A 24,475-nucleotide genomic window follows, 5' to 3' on the forward strand; every position below is an offset into this window, starting at 1 on the left:
TTTTTTTGTACATTTCAAAGGTATATTTACAAAAAGGTGTGGCCATATTTTGCCTCCATAACTTATGAAATTTTACCTTGAATGTTTTAATTACAAAAGTAAGTTTAAAAAAAGGAAACACTACTTATTTCTTTGTGACGAATTTTTCCACCAGTCTAAATATTTTTTAGAAATATTTCGAACCAACATTTAGCTTCTCCTCAGCCATTTGGCCTCTATTATATAAGTTATAAATAATGTTAAGCAATTATTGTGTAAACACAAGAAAAATAGTAAACCATGAGAATAACGATTAACATTAATCATAACAATAAAGGGCTGGATCGGCAGAGATGCTCTCAGTGCTCTCACTTATCAGGGCACTGTCGATAGGTGGCCCTCCTAAGATCTGACCCTTAGAAGAGGGACCATTCTCACTCGATTAAGGATAGGCCATGCGAAGTTGACACACGGACGCTTACTTTTGGACCAAAGCACGCGTATGTGTCCGGCGTATAGAGAAAGATTGCTTGGTGTGTCACACTTAATTGAAGGGTACATTCCTTGGCTCCACATTGAGAGTGCGTAGGTATGCCACTTATTATATGATGTACCCCATTGACCCTCAATTAGTTGAGTTGGTGCGCTCTGTTTGTGAGCGTGCTTCCACCTCGTGGTCACTTTCCCCGCACTGTTGCGTTCACATGGATTGTATGCGAATTGGCATGCGCAAAAGCTGAGTGACCAAGCTGTAGATTACGCTTAGATCCTAACGTCGGTGGCTGGACAAATAAGACCGAGGTCTGACCTCGGACTGTCAATACCCGGGGTGGTTACAAAATTGGAATTGCCGGTGATTTGCGATAATTAATAAGCTCAATTCTGCACACGCGTGTATGTATGTATATAAATCAGTAATCAGTTAACAATAAAATAATAAAATTTTCGAATCAACTTTCTGTCCATTGATGTTTCACGATTTTTTTATTATTTAATTGTTAATATGGATGCAATTTATAGTAGATGATAGAGTTTGGTCTGCGAGTTGGCGAACTCATGTTGACAACAAACAACTCACAATCATACACCACCTTTACACCACTAAAAACACTTCATAACAAAAAACGAAAACGTTCAGAAGAACAAAACATCGCAACCAACACCAGGAAAAAACAAAAAACCAACAACGCACAAATAACAACTGACAATGGAAATAACCGCCACCAAGACCGAACAACGAGCACGGAGACCACGCCCCCTAACGCAACGCCCCCAGCGACAAGCGACGGACGCAATACTATATAAACCCTACTCAGACTAAATGACAGACAGTTTTTCACTGAAGATGGCGTAATGCCGAAACGCGTTTGAACAACTCAAACAAAAAAACACGCGAGTGAAGACAGACCCAGTAGTGCCCGTCTGCCGGTTCAACATGGATGCAACTTGTTATTTTAATAATGGTTATATAACGAGTATTTATGTTTTTCCTACGTTTTTTTGAATTACAATTTTACTGAAAGGGCCTTTAATTGTTAATATGGATGCAATTTATAGTAGATGATAGGGTTTGGTCTGCGAGTTGGCGAACTCATGTTGACAACAAACAAACTCACAATTATACGCAGGCTGTACCTGAAGAAAGGCGATAGTTAAGTCCGAAAGCTTTCTCAAGAACATAAATACTGGTGGCAGAATTCGTGAAAAAAAGAGTATTTAACATATATATTTATATTTCTCTTTTTCTTTGTTATTGCTGTCCGTAATTTTCTTTTTATAGTTAAAATTTTTTGGCCTGATTATTGAAGGTGTTTTTAAAAGTAAAATTCCAATCTTGAAACGTTCGAATATCAAGTCTAATCTTCAATCCGATAATCTAATTATGCGAAGTAAAAAAAATCCAGAAATGAATATAGTTGTCGAAAATGACACAGAAATGCCGAAACGTTGGAATTTCAACAAAATCTTGTTTTAATATATTTTGTTAAACTAGGTAGATTGGTAGTTCCAGGACGAAAAAGCGCCAAAATTCTTGATGTTCAATTCTGTAATAAAACCAGATAAGAATTCAAATAATATGTGGGAGGTTTAGTGGCCGACAAACAGCTGTCATCGCCGGCCCTCTGCATGTTTTTATTTTTAAACCGCAGCTTGAAAACTAAGTCGATTTTCTAAAATGGCAGCATCTCATTGTTATCCTCAGATTGTTAACTACAGGATAGATATAAAACATACAATATATGTATATATATATATATATATATATATATATCATATACATAAGTCTGGCCAACATTCACTTACCCAGAGTACTCGATATTTCTCGGGGCCAGGTCGGACCCTCTCCAATCACGCTAATAACTTACTTTTACGCTCCAGACGTCACACGCTCACCCCATAGTACACGAAATTGCTTGGGTCAGGTTAAGCACCCCCTTCCTTTTACGTTACTAAATTACATTCATTCCTATAAATTAACATAAACAAAACACCCGATACAAACATGGAGATCTGGTCACATTCACTCCCCCGGAGTATTCGATATTTCTCGGAGCGGGGTTAAACACCCCCTTCCTTTCACGCTAATAAATAACATTCGTTCCAATAAATTAACATAAACACTGTATACATTTCAAAATACCTATAGCCCTGTGGTACCTGGACAGCGATCTGTGCCTGCTGCCGTGCGCCAAGATTTTTATTTCAAAATACGATAAAGCTGGAATTAAATGTTTTCCGTTTTTGGCTTATATTTAATGGTTGTTACCTTAAAGAAAGAAAATTAATGAAAAATTAAATAATTTTTTTCTTACCAATTCACTGCAAGGCAAAGAAAAAATAAACAGAAGGCGCAAGAATGAAAATTACGTATTTAAAATTGACATAAAAAATATTCAGATTTTTGCAAAAATACTTAGCATAGCGATGTGATTAGTTTTCTTTTTTTAATGGCAAAACAATTAATAGAAGGAGTTTAGAAAAAAAAACGGCCGTCCGTTTATTAAAAACCGTGTAATAAGAATGCAAATTGGAACATATCGTAAGAATTACGATCCGGAAATTACTTATCTTCTGCGATGCACGTACTGTACAATGCGGGTAATGAATGTATAAATTAGGGATGGATTTTCATTTCATACCGCTCCGCCACCTTTAATCACGACAACAGTTTTGAGTGACGGCCAAAACTGAAATGGGGGAATCAATATTTCACAGACGAAAATATTCCTTCGAAATAGTAAGAAAATACAGTTGTTTTATTTATAAAACCTGTTTTAAAAACAATTAAAAAATTAAATTTTCAGTAAGAAATTTTTTAAAAGAATGAATCTTTGATGGCATGAATAAAATTGTTAATATTTGCGCAATGGAGATGTAACTTCACATGAATTATTATTTAAATAATGTTCAACAATTATTAAAGCTAAAGTTTGATGTTTAAACAATTCAAAATGGTGTTGGGCATTTTTTAAAATATAATTGTAAAACAACTAACCACCTAACTCTCTACCGTTCCATCAAACACCTCTAATCGATGGAAATGTGGTTACGAAGATTATTCAGAAATCGTGAGATGCGGTCTGGTGTGATGCAGGTTTCAGAAAAACATTTTCTTTATCGTGTCAACGTTTCGATCTTCATTGAGATCATCTTCAGGGCTCAAAGTGTTTGTCTTATGTGTAATTGTGCCATTCTTGCGTGTCGTGGGTATTCTCAACACGACACGCAAGAATGGCACAATTACACAGAAGACAAATATTTTGAGCCCTGAAGATTATCTCAATAAACATCGAAACGTTGGCACGATAAAGAAAATGTTTTTCGGAAACCTACATCACACCAGACCGCATCTCACGATTTCTAAATAAATAATGATGAAATACGCTTTCTATCTGCTTTAGTAGTTGTTTATGATTTATTTTACACAAATATTTGACGTAATATTAATTTTAATCCGTACTTGTTAGGTTTTCATGTAAAAAAAGTGCTACCTATTTATCAACGAAACACCAGACCGCATCTCACGATTTCTGAATAATTATCGATTAACGGTCACTAATCACCACACACACGTAGTTAAGAAGCTTTTTGTCATACTGCAAACCACGTGAACAGCATTAATGTTATTCCTGACCACTAGTACAGCTTCCGTTAATATTTACTTCATAATGCCCTTCGCCTAGAAAAAACTATCTCTATCTATCTTGAAGTCCGTCTCTTCCTGGACAACTTTTATGCGATTGACCGGCAGTATATCCACAAATCTTACTCATACGATTGTATTTTCATTTAGAACAGGTTTCTCTATTAAATATCAACTATTTATCCTATCAACTTTTGTTCCAGAAACCTGCTTCATAGGCATTACTGGAGGAATGAAAACAACCCTTACGAATCTACTTCTACTTCATAGCCTGATCGAGGAAGACAATGGAGAAATCACAGGTTAAGCCAGTTACTAGCTCAAATTAGGCTTACCGGCAAAAGAAGTAACATGTAACGCTTCGAGAAGAATTTCAGGCGTGCAAGGCTTTGGCGATGCTTGTTAACACGATGATTCCGAAAATCAGTTTTGATAAGGATTTTCAAATCAGAATACTAGTGAGTACGCCAACTACAATTCTAGGGGTAAAATCTAAAAATGTTCCTATTGTTAGACCTATTATAACATAAGAATCGGTATTTTGTTGGATACTAATGGAAAAAAACCCTGCCCTGGAAAATGGAGGACCTTACAGCTGTGAGCGGTATTCAGTACCGGTCAAAGGCAATTAATAGGCTATTGCAGGGACAAGCACCAATAACCTGCTAGCCTTCTAAAGAGCTTTTGGATGAACTTCAGGTGGTTCTGAGGATGATGGAAAAAGCAAGTAGGCCATACTGAGAGAAAGGAATCCCAGTTAATGCTGACTATAACTTGTATACAGATGGCTTTAAGACAGAGTGGAGGAAATAGGATATTAAGTGTATATTTTTGAACAAAAGAGCAAGTATCTCTTGCTAACAAAGAGCAACAATAAACTTAGGGCTACAATTGATATAAGTCATAGACAAATTGTCAATGTATTTCAGGTTGGGAACACATAAAACTGTTTTCCAGGGAGATAAACCTATCTTTTTATTAGCAATAAAAGATAAGATATCTCGGATAGGCAGGGTTTTTCGACAACGCGGGGGGCAATTGATGACTTCATGAAGGATCTTTAATTCGTTAGTAGTCTATGTATATTAGGACCGTCTTAGGACCAATTCAATGTGTAACAGTGAGATGAGGAGGGCGGATCCAGTATACCAGCGGAATGTAGAAGTTGTAAAACACTCACCCATGTGATGCCATCGTGCTCGGAGAATCATGCAAATTCCGAGATTCGGCGGTCGCCTACGAAATGTCCCTCCGAGCGCCGGATGGGACTAGGCTCCGGCAGGAAAATACGAGGTTTAAAGAGAAGCCCTTTCGGAATTACACCAGAAAAAATTTCTTTCGAGCCGATGGTGTTGTAGTGCTGACACGAGGATGCATCCCTGATACTAAAAGACGCTCAGGGATATCGCGGGATTAAACAACTCTCGATAACTTCCACAAGTTTTCCCTAACCGCTTTGAGGTCCCCACTATACATAGGCTGTGGACACATGGACAGAGAGCGAGGCTTTTCAACCACTCGTTCGACGATTCCGGCCGCTGAGCATACCAAACAATACTAACGGACCCTGGCATGCTAAAATGGTACACGATTGGCCCAGTGATGTGGGCGAAGTGTGGCAGTGGGAACGGCCACCGGAGAAACCAGAAAGAGCAACATTTATCGTTGATCTGTAAAAAAGTATAGGGCAAGCATTAAGACCCCATGGAGGAAACAGGAAAATCACTCTTGTTTCGTACCAGGGCATATAAGACAGAAGGAACACGCGGTGAGTCGAACTTACCATGGACCAGGACACCTAACAGCCCTGGACCGGTTTGCGGCATACCAAATAGCTGTAAACGATGATACAATGTTTTTTTAGAATATGTCTTCGGTTTAATGAGAATGTGTTCAAAATCACAACTGTCAAACTAATGACTGAACCACTAAACACTATAGACTCCGGAGGCAGTTCTGTTGATTCAGAAATGCAGAAACAAGCCTACGCAGATAATGCCACAAAGAAGAAAACACAATGTCCTCTGTTGATGCTGAAATATAGGCAGAATGAGATTTACTATTACTGGGAGAGGTAAAGTCCAAAAATGTAGGATAGACACGTGAGTGAATTCATGAAACGACAATTGCCAGATATACAAGTTGGGTTCAGAAAAGGCAAAGGAACTAGAGACTAAATTGTCAAAATCCGCTGCATAATATGACAGGCAATTGGTAAGTTCTTCGCGTTATGGGGATGGGTTATGGGACGTTATGGGAGTCCTCTTGTCTATCTCCTGAGGAATCTGTATAACGACCAAGTAGCAACGATAAGAACAGATCACGGAACATCGCACTGGTTTAAAATGAGCAAGGCAGGGTTGGATACTCTCAACCTACCTATTCAACATGTACATAGAACACATCATGCTACATTCTGAGTTTTCAGGAATCGAAGGCTGGAGTTAAAAATAAAGGTGGATGCAGTGACAGACTTTGTATTTTTAGGCGCAATGATTACTGCAGCCAGGAAATTACAAGACGTCTACTTCTTGGGAGGAGAGCAATGGCAAATGTTGATAAAACAGTTATGAGCAGAAACACTGACAACAAAGGTCCGCGCCTGTGTGGGTTTCGGGGTAGAATAGGCCCACGCTTTCTCTGCCTGTCGTATGAGGCGACTAAACGAGCCTTTTCCTCACCGTTATCCCAGTGAGGAGAATCGACCATCCCTCTCCCCATAATGTCCAGTCCTTTTCACTCCCAAACACATCCTTTCCCAACACCCCCTTTCCCAACCTGGTCATAGGTATAAAACACTAAGGGAAGGCACCCTGACAAAAACCACCGATGGAAAATAGAAATGGAGTAAACATTACGGTGCAGGGGGGAAGGTCCCCAGTGCCGACGGCCGACAGGGGTGCGCGAGCAGGCCCCGGGGCGTCGTCATCAAGCTACTGCAATGCCACGGGGGTTGAACACTTGGCCCCCGTGACACATAATGTTACAAGTGTTCAGAAAGTTACCGAAGGAGATTCACTGACCGAACCTTTGGTGGAGGCTGCCACGGGCTTCGCGACCCAGAAGGCCCCTAACGACGGTGTAAACGGTGGCACCGACGTTGGTGTACGTATCACCAGAAACGAAACGGGCAACACGACAATGGAGGAAGAATGGAAGTTCGCTCCGTCCAAAAGAAAGTGAGAACTAACCTGCTCCCCCAAGAACGAGCAAGCTGTGACTCTGGAACCATACGATCCACTATCACTAACGTCACCAGCGACAAAAAAATGAAAGAAGAACGAGAAGACAACATGGCAAGGAAAAAGAACAAAAAGAAAAAGCAAAGAGGCTCAACGCTGGGGATACGTGTACAGGGCATCACCCCGTTAACGGAGACCTACATCACGAGTACTTTGTTATTTCTCGGAAAGAAGGGGACTTTAAAACGACATGCCCCTTCCTTTTGCAGAGAAGTATTACATAATCCATAGGCAAGAAAGTGTAACAAAAACAAGAGAAGGGAAATTGTGTGTGGGTATAAACGATGAACAATGTAAAGCGAGGTTAACAAGCCTTAAGCCTCTCGCCGGTCATGAGGTCGAGGTAGCTCCCCACCAGAGGTTGAATACCTCAAGGGGGGTGGTGACCTACCGCGACCTTATGAAAGCAGCACCGAAGATATCAAGGAAGGCCTGAAGGACCAGGGGTGCTAGAGGTTAGACAGCTGGGCGCTCGACGGGACGGGCTAACTATGCCGTCTGCAAGCCTAGTGGTCACGTTTGACACCCCATTATGTCCTCAGGAAGTGAAAGCAGCGTTTTATCGCCTGAGAGTACGACCTTACATACCGGCCCCCATGCGATGCTATAAATGCCATAAATTCGGACACATCTCCCTGCGTTGCGCGTCACTGAGGGAAATTTGTGAATGTGGCAGGGTACATTCAAAAGAAACAGCATGTGACAATCCCCCACATGTGTAAACAACCAGATAGTGTAGATCAACCCAATCCATATTCCAGGAAATAAAACCAGTCTGCTCACTTAAGGGAACGGTATGAATGGGAAAAACTGAAGTACTTTGGCCAGATGATGAGAAGACAGGATACCCTGGAGAGAAGCTTATGCTAGGAAATGTGGATGGTAAAAGGAAGAGGGGGCCGAACTAGGGTTAGATCGGTCGATGATATCCTGGAGCTTACCGACACAATCATAAAGGAACTGGGCATGGTGACGGCCAAGAGGCACCTCTCTCACGAATAGTGGAAGCGACTGAAGGAATAAACAACAAACCACTTTCAAATGGTTCAAATTTGTGATATGAATTGATGTAAATAAATACACTTACTGAATAAAAATAGTTGATTTTGAAGATTAAATTTGTTAAAAATTGAATAAAATATTACAATTACAATATTCTTTATCAAAAGTTTTCTATTTTTTAAATCTGATAAAAGGTAATGATTTTATAAAATGTTTAACATAGGTAATCGAAGTTCAAATGATTTACAATATTTTAAGAACGTTGTCTCTAATATAAATTGTAATAATTTACTTAAATTGTTTTTTCGATTCACACAGAATTTCTTAAAATAAGCATATCCTCATGAAGTTTAGAATTTATCCATCAACAGTTTTTTAAATAATTTTAACTTTTGATTTATGGAAAACAAACCTGGCATGGTGTAAGTTCTGAAGGTTGAATACATCGAAATAATTTCAACGGGTTGAGCTTCCAGGAATGTCGTGCCAGGATGATCAGTGACGATCAAACTGCGGATGTGTCCAAGCCGCTCAATCGATCTGCTTCCAATGCTAACTAATTGTTAGCCCTGAGTTTTAATGAACGATTTGCCTCAGGATTAAACGTAAACACAATTACTTCAAATATTTATTTTATTAAACAATAATTGCTTTCAGCTACTAAATATAGATATAAGTATATGTATATCCATATGCATATACATAACATATATGTTTATATTTATAACACACAGATATTTCTACAACTAAACACTAATAGTTTTTTAATATTACAACATTACAGCATGACTAAGCAGGTACCATTAACGTAATAAGAAAAATTCCACAACAAATGAAATGTTCGAAAGTTGGATATGCGTAGATATTTAACAATGTTTGGTTTACAATTTTCAACAGTTTGATTTTTATTTATTTAAATAAGCATAGGCATTTATGAAGAAATTACTAATTGGTGTAAATTTAGAAGTTTTTTAAAAAAAGTTTTTAAAACCATTTAATGGTTGTACATGATTTCAATTCAAACGAAATTTATAGCCCCTTTGTGATCATTTGATTGACTCCAAATTACTCTACAGTGGTTGAACAGAAAATGTGATTTATCAGTGCTGCTATCTCACTTCATATTCAATTTTCTATCTTCAACCCAAATTTAATCGAAAAATAAAACTAAAATAAAAATTCCATGTTTCATTGTTTACTTCCCATCTTACAAAAGTGAAAATCTACACGAGTAGAAGAAAATTCATTGTAACTACTATTTCCCATTTAATAAACTAATTTAACATTGATATACAACGGTAATATCTATGTTAACATCATTTTCATTCTTACACCGTATTGTGCACACATCGAACCATGTTTGAAAAACTGCGGGAGCGAAGTTCAAAATTTATTTCTCACCGTTAAAAAAAATTAAATAAATAAATAAATAATTTAAAAAAAATAAATTAAAAAAATGAAAAATGCAGTAATTAGCAAATGGCTTTTATCCTAGATCCTTTCGAAAAATTAATTTGAGCGTACACTGTTTGCTCAATCACCGCCGTATGTTTATGTGAATGAAACAATAATTAATTTCCGTTTCTGTTTTGGGCTGTGACAGTTTTAAACCTGAAATTGCCCTTAGTGATAATAAACGTCGCTTGAACCTAATTAGGGAAATAACAAATTAATTTCAATAGTGCGTTGATAGTACAATTAGGACAATGTATAATTAACTATATGCGGGTAAAGATCAGGTCTACATATATATACTATATACAGGTGACATACCTCCAAAAATCAAACAAACGTGTGGAAGAAATTTTTATATAAAAATATATGTTTTAATTTTAACTAGAAAGTCTAGTTACCACGCTCTTATAAAGAAATATGATTGCTTTCATTAGTAATAACAAACAAAAAATGTTAATATTTTGAAAAAAAAAACACTCCCACAGTTTTAGGTATTGGATAATTAACATCGAACACTGAAACATTAACACAAAATATCTTTTTTATTTGTTTTTATATTTTTTAACAAATCAATCGATGGAATTATTACGGAAGAAAGGCCTTATATAATACAACAAAAGCCCTAGAAAAATATTCTACTAAACATTATTATTATTTTTATACAGCTTTAGAAGAATGTTTTTATAATATGAAAAAGATATGTTTTAATTTTCACTCTCGAAGAAGCTCTGGGTAGACTGGTTTTATTATATGGGACTAATCAAGTTGAAAGATTTGCTATTTCAATTCGTTGCTTGGCCACATGCCGAATATATCAGCGATGGTTTCCTATTTTATGAGACTGCTTAGAAATTGAACACAAATGCACTCTTATATCCATTATGCTTCTTTAATACTTGAACTGTGTTATCTATGTTACGAGACATGCGTTAAATTTTTGCAAACTCTTTTGCAGTATTGCAGTAGATTCTAGATTCTTTTCATAAGACAGACAAACAATCGTAAATTTTTAGCGATTTTATTGATATATCGTAATAATTCCATGGAGAGCAGTTGGAGTTGTTTAGAAATGATCTTTTAAAACAGAAATACAGAACAAATGGAATTTAAATATGTCATAATTTTACATATATAATTATACGCATTAAAATGTCAAGTGTAAGATAAATATTTGTCGAAACAAAAAAGATGGAAAGACCCACCTTATTTGGATACTGTATATACAATGAAAACAGTAAATTTCTAATACGGTCAAACGGTCATGGAAAGAGTGTTAAACTCAAAGTTTAATATTTATGATGATTTTTTTTAAATAAAACAAACAAATACACCTTTGCAAGTTGCAGTGACGAAATAACTGAAATAACTCACAGTGAGACATACTCGACAGTCAAAGGGGTACAATTTGGAGGGGGTGGGGGAGGAGGTATATCCTCTTCGGCATTTGCAGAATCAGGCAGAGATATCGTTGAGCTTCCAGCTGCAGTCACCCTGGGGCCCATGTTGTCGTACTGAGGTCTCACCCTTAAAACAGGTTCGGTTTCTTTGATACGGGGTTGACGTGGAAGTGTTGCGAAATAAGAGTTGTCTGTAGCTACAGCCACAGTTTTTCTGTGTGGCAGATCGAGTAGGTCCGGGTATCTCGGAGATTCTACAGTCGGCTCCTGCGAGACAGAGACCGATATGAATATGTTGCCAAAAGCACCAGCGGGTAGTATGCTCCTCGAAAATTCCGGAGGGGGCTGGTAAACGGATACGGCCGGTTCTGCCGAGTGGCTTTCGATCGTTATGTGAACCGGTTGATCGCACATTTCCACTGGGATGGATTGTAGGGAATGCTCTAGAAATTCCATATCAGTTTGAGACCCAAGTCCTTCACAGCTGCCGGTCTGGCGATCCGTCGTCGTTATACTGACGTCTAACAACTTTTTGTCCTGTTCAGTATAACTAGTGGTGGTTTTTAAATTATTTTTTCTTCTGAAGCGAGCGTTGTTGTGTCGGACTCTGATCACGATGCATGAAGCTATAGCGGCCGTCACGATCAGGACAGCGCAGGATGTAGCCCACACTATCCATACAAACCAGTTTTCGTTTTTACTGACAGTCGTTGCAATTACTACTTCTGGAAGTAACAGCGACACGTTCGTGGCCGCTTGGCCTCTTATATTTTTAGCTACACAAGTGTATTCTCCAGCGTCCGCTTCACTCACATTAATAATGCTCAAGCTACTCCATTTTTCCGCTTTGACCTCACCGTCTTCTTCTTCAATCAACAAGATCTGATCCTGGTTATGTAACGTCCCGTTACCGATGCTGTGCCCGTTGAAAAGCCAGGACACGTGCGGTTCGGGATCGCCTCTGACTCGGCATTTTAATGTTACGTTCATGCCCGTTTCTTCTTGGAGCATCGAGTCTGAAACGGAGACTTCCGGCGGGCAAGCGAATTCCAAAGGTTTTATATCTTGCCAGTGCTTCGATACGAGAGCGCTAGGCTCCGTACACACGAGAGGGTGAGAGTACAAGTTGGATGATAACAACCAATTTTTGAAACCCCTAAGGTCACAGTCACACTTCCAGGGGTTGCCATCTAACGATAGGCTTTTTAATTTGGATAAAGGTAAAAAGACAGTCTCGGCAATCTTTTTTAGCCGATTTCCGTTCAAGTTAAGGTATTCAAGAGCGGGTAAATGTAGGAACGCGTCTCTGTTCACTTCCGTTATCTGGCAATGTTGCATTTCAAGAGTTTTTAAATGTGGAAGGTGTGGAAACTGAGTCGGCTTTAGTTCGGTTATTGGATTACCATTTAAATACAGTACTTTTAACCGATCGTTTCCTGCAAAAGTATTTTGATGCAATGTTGCGATTAAATTGTCTGATAAGTCGACTTCGACGAGAATAGTCAACTTCTTGAAAGCGTCACTGTGCAACTCGCGAACGCCAGCACCTTTTAAAAAAATCCTCTGCAGGTTGAGGAGACCGACACTTTTAAATGCGTCTTTTGTGAGGAATGGGATTTCGTTGCCAGTCAAATCCAAGACTTGCATGTCAGAATCTAGCGTATCTGGGATTGCCGTGAATCCCGCATAGCGGCAAAGAGCAGATTTCTTCCCCGAAGTCCACTTGCAGCTGCAGGTCGATGGACAGTCCGTCCAGTCGGGAGCAGCTAGCACCTCACGACACACCACTCCTAACAACAGCACCCGAACCGCCCACATCATTTCTGGTCATCTTGAACTTATGCCGTGCACCATCGGGCAACTCTGTAACAAATTTAAAAAAAATAATTCTCACCTTGGAAATAGAACTGTTTTATTTTTTGTAAATCTCTGATAACTCAACAAGCACACGTCATCACCAAACTTTTAAATTTAACGATCAAATATTTGATATTAAATTGGTTATTGATAAACATTCCAATGGAAAAATGAACATAAAATTAAATACTAATTTATTTGTACCGCTGTTCGATTTTCCATTGATTTTAAAATATTTACAATGATTAATAAAAAAAGTGAAGTAATTCATTTCATACAGTATGGGTTAACGTCCAACTAACCGTTTGGTGTTACAGACAAGTGGACTCTTAGTTTGTCGGCTCATGATCGTGGATTCAAATCCCGAAGGCACAACTGGAATTTCCAATCTATTCCCGTTCATAAAACATTAATCAACATCGTTCTCTGGTTAGTATGCAAAGACATAAGACATTAACAAATTCTTTTCGCATATTATCCTTAATGAAAAATTCCATGAGTTATGCAAGGATTCGAACCCAAAACCAGTTGGAAAATATGATTCAGATACTCTAATTAATTGGCCAGCCGGGTATAAATGATTAATATGTGCAGGCGTTTTTCCTATGATGAACCATTACTACAGTCTTACTATTGATTTTTTAAACTAAAACTCACTTCAAAAATATTTTAACAGGAATTTGTAATAACAGAATGTAATATAATAATTGTGTATGTCCTGTATATTTAAAGTAATCCACGGACGACAGATATGTACTTATAAGGCAGATTGTCAATAGTAAATTCCCATTTCTTTTTTTCTCTTTTTACCCTCTATATCTACGACAGAATTTCTTTCGTTCTTTAATAATACCGATCTTTTTATCCTGCTCGAAAACCCCTCTGTGGTGAGTAGAAAAAGAGAAAAGCCCAAGAGGCCGAGCATATCCACCGTTTATCCCTGTCGGCAATAGTAATAAGTATACCAAAATGTCAATCTTGAAATTTTACTGGAGTAATAATGAGGAATTATGAAAATGAGAGGTGAGAAATAATTTATGGGAGAGAACCAATTGCACAGTTTCAATATTAATACGGATTTAAATTCACTAATTTTGTGGTCCGCTTGACCAATTAATATATTACAATTAATTAAGGTTTTTAGTTGAGATAAAAAAGTCAATGGCACGAGCGGGATTCGAACCCAAGATCTTCGGCTTGATACGCCGTCGCTCTTACAATATTAATTGGTCAAGCGGACCAGGAAATTAGTAAATATGATTTAAAATGAATTATACTTCATTAAAGCTCTCCGTGGACATTTCATTTGTCGTCGAGAATCCAATCCGATTACACATTTGAAAAATGGCAAAAAGGAGGGAAAATTCAAAAGGTGCGGTTGAGATGGGAAGTTGGTGTCCGAGCGGATCGAGGTCACGATAGCTCAAGTAATAGAGCAGCGGTGAATCAAGCCGAAGATCGTGGGTTCGAATCCCGATTGTGCCATTGACTTTTTTATCTCAACTAAAAACCTTAATTAATTAATACGGATATTTTGAAGACTTGTTAGGATAAAATGTATCTCTATATTATAAACGAGTAAGTTGTGTGTAATATACCCAAAAGAATTAATTTTATAAAAATGAATTTTTTCAAGATTATTTCGGGAGACGCCAACTCTCCTCTCACTGCAGCACAGCTACTACAAAAAACAAAAAACACCATTGTGGTAACACGAGAAATGCGTTGACTGTATATATTCTAACTAGAGTTAAGAGTTTGATCAACTAAAGGTAGTTACATGGCACTTATCTACATTAATAATAAGTCCATTGTTTTAGCACCAATCTGAAAATTTACGCAAATCATCCTCCAAAATACGACAGTCATCAACAGAGAAAATGACCTTAAATAGTTCACTGTAAACGATAAGGCCAAGACCAAGAAAGACTGTTAAGAATCAAGGAGATAGTTAAAGAATTTTCATCAGTATTGGGCCAAGGTAAGAACCCTGAGAAAACCTTGAAGTCGTCGATATTTCGTAGGAAAATTCATGGCAAAGAGTATCAACATTTTTGTGACACATTTCTGTGAGAACGAATTCATTTACCGCCAACTCACCTTGAATAATAATATCGTGTGTTCTAGAAAATCAAATGTCTTTAACAGTATTCATGTGTCATCGGGAAAGGTGAAATTGAAACGATGTGTGGGATCTTCCCCACTAAATAATATAAGTAAATTGTATTAGAGTAGTACAGCGAATACTCTACTATCCGGGACACCAGGGAAAATCATGTAAATGAAGGAGAAAGTCGTTGTTTGGTCAATTTAGAACTGAAGATCTTGAACAGTAGATGTTTTAATGTCGTTTTGATTTTTCGTACTAGCCAATGAATGAACGATATTTTGGAATGAATTCCAAACTGAATTCAGCACGACGCTGTCGCCTTCCGACGAATACGCAGCTTGTTAAACTGCAAAATTATCCCCTTTCAACGTGGCAGAGCAGGGCCTCATATTCTAAATTAGAAATTAACTGGAATTCGAAATTCTCTCCCAATTAGCATATATTCCCGACCTTGAAACCGTGGATTATCAATGATTTTGATCTTCACAACGCTCAAAAAGAAAATTTAAATTATTGTGTGTGGTGATTAGTGACCGTTAATCGATATTTATTTAGAAATCGTGAGATGCGGTCTGTTGTGATGTAGGTTTCAGAAAAACATTTTCTTTATCGTGCCAACGTTTCGATCTTTATTGAGATCATCTTCAGGGCCTGGGATTTACAAACATTGTNAAACATTGTTTGTAAATCCCAGGCCCTGAAGATGATCTCAATAAGATCGAAACGTTGGCACGATAAAGAAAATGTTTTTCTGAAACCTACATCACACCAGATTGCATCTCACGATTTCTAAACAAATTTAAATGATTGGTTCAATTTTAATTTTCATCTTGGTACCTTGAATTTTTTTTCATAAAATGTGTGCCATAATGCAACTCAGCTACTCAATTTACACCCAAGATATGGTTCTTATAGTGTAAAACTGTTACATCTATATTGCTGATGATACAGCTATCCTTTTCCAACATTCTATCCTAATGTGTGGAGATTAGTGACAGTTAGTCGATGAGATTATTCGGAGATCGTTTAAATTTAACAAATACATGTGTATGGATACTAAATACTTTGATTGAATATAAAAAATATTTTTTTGCATTGTGTACATTCACTTTTTTCCACACCCTACATTTATTTGTTAAATTTAAACAATTTTTGTAAATCCCAGGCCCTGAAGATGATCTCAATAAAGATCGAAACGTTGGCACGATAAGGAAAATGTTTTTCTAAAACCTACGTCACACCAGACCGCATCTCACGACTTCAAATAGTCATTCTATCCTCTTTTACCCCTCATCAAAAATCCAAAGCTTCAGTGGCGAAGGTTGCTTTGTATAGAACATGGCGTTACTTTTTGGAATCTCATCCCGGTTTATTCTAAGTACAAGGTATTTAATGCAGTGTGCCGTTCTATTTTGGGTTATGCAGGCCAGGTGTGGGGGTTCCGGGATTATGAAGTGATAGAAATTATGCAACGTTTTTTTATTAGGAAGATCTTCTCGCTGCCTAATTCTACTCCAAACTATATGCTTTATATGGAGACGGCAGTGGATAAAATTTTCGTTTTTACGCTTTCCCTGCATTTTTCATTTGTTTTAAGGGTACTTAAGGGCCCTGTTGCCAGAATCTCCAAAATTACTGCTCTCGAGGTTATTAAATCTAATGGTTCTTGGTTTCGGCAATGGAATACTTTAGCTTCTCAATATGGTTACGATTTTTCTTTTTGTTTAGAAAACCTCTCGAGTTGGCCCAATTATACCATGAAACTTTTGTGCAGACTACGTGATCAACATCGTGTGAGTTATGAGGTATCCAACAGGTATCTTCTCTTTAAGGCCCTAGACCACTCTAAGGAAATCTTTAACCTAAATGTTCAAGCTAGTGGGTCTATAAAACTTTCGACTCTTCGGTGGCTTCTTAAACTCAGATGCGAGCAAGTGTTCCTCAATTCTGTGCCATGAAAGGAAGACGTCGGAAATTTCTTGTGCACGCTCTGTAACCTAAGGGTTAGAGAAGATATCTTTCATTTTGTTGCCCAGCATCCCATACTGTCTGAACTCCGTAACCGGTATCTAGGTTATAAATCGCTTTCCAAGTCTCAGCTGCTTGATCTGTTAAATATCGTGGATATGGAGAGGTCGAAAGGTCTAGCACACTATGCACGTCATGCCTGGCAATATAGGTACGATTATAATACCGAGTCATAATTGTTTAACTTGTATCCAAAATCAGCTAGTTTTTATAATTTAGTTTTTACTTATAGTTTTCTATTATTACCATTATTATATAGTTTATTTTTATTTTTTATTTTTCGCTCGCCTGAAAAAGAACAGCCAACTTCCGACAGACGGATAAGCATCCATGCTGTAAAATGCTTTTAATATTGTATATTATGTAATGCTTCTCTTTAATGTAAATAAAGCATGTTATCTATATATCTATCTATCCTAAGTGGTATAAAAATTGAAACATAAAAATAAACCAAAAGGAATTAATCCATTTTGACGAATTACACTACTTACTTATACATGGACAGCATTTTTCTTCCCTACGAGTATAAATTTTGTTACTTGGTATGTTTCTGGACAAGCAACAGAACGCTCATATCAGACTAAAAAGGCTTGAACTAATAGGAGAATACTTGCTAGACTACTTGACTGGTCACTGATTAACAAAAGACTTATATAGGACGTTAGAATAAATTCAATATGGACTTAATGGAACTACCAGGATTTTCTCAGTTATAAATTTCCATGTGTGGAAGGGATCTAACCTATACTAGAGCAGACAGAGGTGGAAGTGTTAACATTATAACGAGTAGGAACTTTTCGTCTCTTTTTAGCTTGTAGTCACAGCATAAGAAACAGTGTACACAAGAAGGATAGTCAATTAATCCTAACAAAACCATCGTGGTTCCTTTACCAGCCAAAGCCTATTCGGTGGATTTAAGTTATTTGTTCTAAATGAAGTTGAAATTCCTTTCTCTAGAGGAGATATAGCTGGCAGTTATTTTTCATCACAGACTTTTCATGGAATCAACCATTAAATATAAATTATACAAGAGAGAAATCAGAGAGATCATCAAACATCGGAAGAGGTGCATTTGTGGGAAAAGTTGTACTAAACCCAAAGATGACCTTATGACCACAGATAGCGGTTATTAAATCCATGATATCCTACGGATCAGTGATTTGGTGGGCAAAGACATTACAGCTAAGGGCGGTCGGTGCATGGGGCAATGGGGACGAAACCCATTTCTGCCTCGGAAGTTCTTCCAAATCTACCAGGGAAACGCCAGAAGCACAATAATATTACATTTAGATTGGATTAAAATTTCCAAATTAATACCGGGTAGAGCAACCTGTAAGAAAGGGACCCGGTTAATGTCGAACATGTCTGGTTACAGATGCCTCCATGGCCAGGTGAGAAGGTGGTGCTTATAATATAAACCTTCGGCAATAAGCCACCGACTTTCAAGAGAAGGCTACAGTTATTGAACACTGTGCCAAGGATATTAAAACGTAAATTATTGCTAACAGAAGTAAAGTGTTTTACTTGGACAGTCAGACTGCACTACGTGCAATTAGCACATCGGTATTGAAGTCCAGAGTCGTTGGGTATTGAATTAGGGACATCCTGTCAGACAATGGGGATAACAATAAAACGAACGAGCAACGAAAACGGATTGGCCTTCTTGGTGTAGTGTAAAAATGAGCAGCAACAATATTAAAGTAGGACCAGTGGCTGATAACCTTGTGTAACATATAAAAAATCATGTTGTACATAGTGTAAATAAGACATTTATTTATTACAGTTGTAAATTACAAAAACTACACTGTTTGTATTAAATTGTTATTGAAAATGCTAATAATATAAGAGATATTTTGAATTTTATCGATATTTTATGACGATGGATTTGTCATTATGCGACAATTGACAATTTTTAATTCATTATTGTTATTTGTATATTTTCTATTAACAATTGGTCTTACAACATCACGTCTGAATAAATACCAGTGTGCGAGGATTTCTTCCCAGAGGAGAGACAAAATATATCGTACCGAGATAAATTCTGCCACCTACAGAGTTTCATGGCTGAGGGCAAAGAGAGACCTAGATTAATCTAATGATATCGAAATGGCGTTCCAAAAATATGACCAATTTATTCGACCTATATTCAAACTGGTACAAGGACGTACAACTGTTATTTCTACAATATTTCATTGTATATATTTGCCATTTATTCAAGTGGCCAATATTAAACCAAATTTAGGTTACATTTTCTCCGGAATTATAATGAATTTTTTTTGAAATAGCAGAGGAGCCAGCGTTTTTGAAAAAAGCCCATTTGTAAGTATGTCGGGTTCGAATGCAGGGCCGCTGCATACGACCCAATAATTTTGATTGATGAAATGTTTAATTTCTTTAGCGTAATATCTATCCTTTTAAGGATGTAATATATATAATAAAAGTTTTTGTAGAAGTGTTTTCTTTGGACTTAGCCAAATGTAAAATTAAAAACTTAGTTGAGAGGAATGTCTTTTTATTGTTTTAATTAAACATCGTTCTTCGCTTAAATGAACAAATTACCACCGATCTTCGTTAAGAAAATAATAAACCTATAAATATTCAAATGGCAGAGGAAATAAATAAAAATGAAAAGAAGAAATGGAAAGTTGTAAAATGTGCCAATGGTAGGCCCAGTGTGCTTTTACGCTATGCAAAGATAGATAACACGTGGATTGTCAAAAAGTTCCTTTAAAAACTCAATAAATGTTTGGTTAGTACTTCAACATTAGATTGAAGTGGAAGTGATACATTCAAAAAGTTATAAAAGATATGGTTGATATTTCAGAGAGGCCAACGGCGATGAATGACTGAGAGGAACCTCGAAAAATACTATTGACGTTTGGGGAAAGTCGAGGTATTGAACATAAAGCAATTCCATACTTTTTTTATATTTCTGATTTTGTCCCTTACTTTGTATCACCAAACGTATTATATTCCAAGACGTGGAAAAACATAAATAAATGTACACAATATAAAAGACAACTTTCTCACTTTCACAGAAGTCCGGGAATCACGATTTCTCTTTTTCTAAATTCTCCTTACAGTTTACGAAAATAAATACATAGCAAAAACAGTCAGATCTTCGATGAAATGTTTGTATTTATATACTGTACTAAAATTATTATGGGCAAGAGCATTTATAACAACCTAATTTACCTAGATTGCCAAAGAAAAAATCATATTTGAACATATTTCTCACTTTATTCCTTTCTGCTAAATACGAAATATAGTCAGTACACATTTAACACGACTTGGATTTCGTTGAAATTCAGATCATAAAAGCCCGGAATGAAAATCTGTCACTTTATTATTGATTAATATTTTCATCTCACAATGGGCGAATACGGATGAGTATCACTGATTTTAATGACAATTTTTTAGTATAAAATGTCAAAAATGTTAGCCAATTGCAAGACAGTTGTTACCAATGCTGGAAAAAATAGATATACAGGGTACAGTCCACTTTTTTGCTTTAGAGTCGTTGTCAATGTTCGGACTGAGTCGATCTTCAAAGAAATTTGAAATCTATTGAAAACTTATCTATATCAATTTGTAGACATAGTTCAGATTGATTCGCCCTGATGATGACCATAAAACAGAAAGCTTGGCAGTAACAACTGAATTTGTTTTTTTCATCCAGACCACACCGAGATACGGAATATTCGTGAGTAAAAATGTCTATACATCTAAAACCCACATCTTGGGTCCCATTGGCAGGTGCACTCGGAGACGTGTATAATATCTTTTTACATTTCGACTTAGTATCATTAAGAAAATCGGAAATAGCCTCCTCTCGTCTATAAAAGTCTATACTTTTTTAAACTTTCAATTCTTATTTTGTGTTTAAAACATTATAGTACAATTGTTTCAAGTTTACTTAAATTGTGTTGATCGGTTGGCGATAGAATAGTTTTTAAAGTGTTAAGGCGCAATCAGAGATAACCCCCACCTTCTGATTAGGATGATCGGACGAGAAGTTTTAGTTTTGTGCTGGCCAGCCGACAGTTCACAACAAACCTATTGCAAATATCGTAAGGAGGCATTTTTTTCTTTTACTACCAACGCCACCCGACATTGGAGTCTGGACTGCGTGAGCGAGGCATCTTCGTTTACTTCCAACGTCACCCGATATTGGAACTGGGACTACACAGCACGTCTTCCAGGAGAGTGAAACTTTCACTTATTTGTATTTCGGTGGAGGACAGTGACTCGAACGAAAACATTATTTTTTGGTCCTTTTTTATGTTAAAAAAATACCCTTTGCAAATAATATTTTACGTTAATTTTTGAAGCTTGTAAGTGTAGCCTTTTTCTTTCCTTTTTTAAAACTGTTCTTCCTATGGAACTGTTTCTTTATATTATCAAAATATATTTGTATTTCGGTGGAGTCCAGTGACTCGAACGAAACATTATTTTTTTTGTCCTTTTTTTTATGTTAAAAAAATACCCTTTGCAAACAACATTTTACGTTAATTTTTGAAGCTTGTAAGTGTTGCCTTTTTCTTTCCTTTTTTAAAATTTTCTTGGTACGGAACTGTTCCTTTATGTTATCAAAATACATTTGTATAATCATATATCCTTTTGTTTTGCACGCATTATTCATTTGACCCCTCCAATTTAGATTGATCAAAGAATACGAGGAGATTCATTAACCTCTGGGGAGAGGAGCGATAGAAGTGAGCGTACGTAATAGTGTTTAAAAAGAAAATAGATAAATCTAGAGTAAAAAGTTCTTAAATACGATTTCATTGAAATTTCGAAGACAGATCGAAGACCGACCAACCATTTATACTTCAAGTTTCACGAAATACACTGTTGATAAAATCATGAGATATTAAGAACACCAAATTAAGGAATTAAATTATTCGACGACTATCAGACAGACAGATACACGCATTAACATAAAAGTCACATATTTTCGAACCTCGTGAACATCTTGATCATCGCAATTTTAATCTTAAATGCGTCTCCGTATTTCCGCACGATTATAAATTTACAATATTTTTTGGATTTGGGGACGAATTGTGATATTAAAATTTGACTGGTTGCTACTAACTTTCACCGGTATATTCAAGGAAGATCCCGGTTCATGTTTAGTAATTGTACAGTTTTATCGAACACGGTTTAATATTGGGTGATTCTTAATAAGGATATTTTTTAGAGGGCGCCTCTGATTTATGTAAAAAAGACTATACAAAATATTTTCAAGAAATGTTTCAAGATTTATCCAAGCGCTAACTTACGCACTAAAATGAAGATTCTTTTCAGTACATAGAAGGGGGCCATCATAAAGAGATGCAAGTTAAAAACGAGGGAGCAGATCATCACTACATGTATTTTCATTAATTTTAACGAAATTTGGATACATAAAAGTCCACTATTTCTGCAGTTTCGTTCAATTCTTTCGATAACTTGGAGGCGTAAATTATTATTCAGGCACTCTCCCTTACGTCCATTTACACATTTACATAAAACTCGTTATTCAAGCAAATCGACCCTGTCGTTGTCAGTTTTTATGAATATTTGACCAAAATATCAGATTTGTATAATAATCCTTTGAATTTGACAAAATTGGACTGACAATATAAAACTCTTTTCGCCGATAAAGTCTTCGAAAAAATTGGACGAGGAGAACTAACAGCAAAAACATTTATTCATTCATTAATTAGAAATAATTTTGAAATATTAAAGAACATGCTGGTTGTTTTTCCAAGTGCTCGGAAAACCGTAGAACCGTCATGATTAATTGTGCTCTTGCCACGTTTGAGGTTTACCCATGGCGAATGGTTTACGTTTGCAGCCCTGCTAAACCCACCCTAAGGACATGCTTAAGGGGAACAGTCGAAATTACAATAGATTTAACCGTTGAACATTAATAAATAATTAAACTTCCTTCGTATTGACTTAGTCGACCTTGCTTGGATTGCATTTAAGTAATAAGTTTGAATGGAATTCTTAGGCTAGGCTATTTTCAGGCTAGAATAGAAACGATGAAGGCGGGGTGGGTATTTAGATTCACTTTTATGTAAATGATAGTTCTACTCACAGATTTGTTGTTTACAACGATCCGAATTTTAAGCACTAAAAGCTCAAAAGCACATTCGATTGATGAAGTAACGAATTGTAAGAATGTTCCAACGAGTTCAAACGAGAATCTAGTTTAATGCCGCTCAATTTTGATTGCCACCCAATTAAATATTATCCGAATAAATACTGTAAGAAAATCATTTTAATTTAAAGATTAATTATTATTTAGGTACATGTTTGAAATAGGAGGTAAATAAAAAAATATTGTCTTATTTAATCTATGCATTTATCTCCATGTATAATTGTATATTTTTTATTTTAAATTTCTTAAACCAATCTACTTCCCTCCATTTGTTGAAACTGTATAACACTGTAGCACTTTCCCTTAAATTGTATTGTTAATTTCTCTGCCGGTTTTTTTTTATTTTTTATTTTTTTATTTATTTTTTTTACCACAAATGTAAACATGAGCCCCCGTTGTACCGGTGTTCTTCCATCCAAGAAACTCATTTTCTGCCGTGTCAATTTCTTTCAATTGCGGCCACCGGTCCCCTTAGGCGTCAGAAAAAGTCCAGAGGCGACGGTGGGGATCGAACCCACGACCGCGGGATCTACTACCCGAGAGTCTGAAGCCTTAACCACTCGGCTACCGTGGCCCCCCTGCTATACCTTTAATATCGCACTGATTTTGATTAAATTTGTACACTCTGCTTTCTGATAAGTCGTCAACCTTGCCATGTTTTGAAAAGATCCTTTTGTATTTGTTAGGCTCAAATCCACACATGTTCGTATATACCCACAAACATGTGCAGATTTGATCCTATCGCTTCCCGCAATTCCGGCCTTTGAAACTTACAATAAATTGACGGCAATTCGCGAGAATCACACACTCCGGGTGATAGCAGTAAGGGATAGACCTGGTCCTATACACCTAGCCACCATGGTTCTACTCCGGATGGGATTCTGTTAATAGCTAGTTCAATTCAGCACCCAACGCATGTAGTTGTAAACCCATTCATATACACGTTTGAAAGCAGGATATTTCGATAAATATATTTATGTGAATGGGCTGATTGTGATAAACAGGTTGGGTGAGAAAGATGACAAAGTCGTGTTTTGCCCCCCCCCCCCAAAAAAAAGGTGTGGCTTAGACAAGGTTGGGTCCTTTGGCCAATACTATTAGTACTTATTTATA

The 24,475-nt window shown here is 36.8% G+C and overlaps 1 protein-coding gene across 1 annotated transcript in view; it reads right to left on the reverse strand.

Annotated features, from left to right (window-relative positions):
• Positions 1 to 9,072: 9,072 nt before the first annotated feature.
• Positions 9,073 to 24,475, reverse strand: part of LOC106663319 (peroxidasin homolog) — a 74,997-nt gene continuing 59,594 nt past the window's right edge. Inside the window, exon 2 of the mRNA XM_024229557.1 lies at positions 9,073 to 13,082. Coding sequence (XP_024085325.1) covers positions 11,190 to 13,040 — 1,851 coding nt within the window. The 5' untranslated portion in view covers positions 13,041 to 13,082 and the 3' untranslated portion in view covers positions 9,073 to 11,189. The remainder of the gene's footprint in view (positions 13,083 to 24,475) is intronic.

Source organism: Cimex lectularius, unplaced genomic scaffold (genome assembly GCF_000648675.2).
Source record: "Cimex lectularius strain Harlan isolate CLEC.00 unplaced genomic scaffold, Clec_2.1 scaffold367, whole genome shotgun sequence".
Taxonomy (NCBI): Eukaryota; Metazoa; Arthropoda; class Insecta; order Hemiptera; family Cimicidae; genus Cimex; species Cimex lectularius.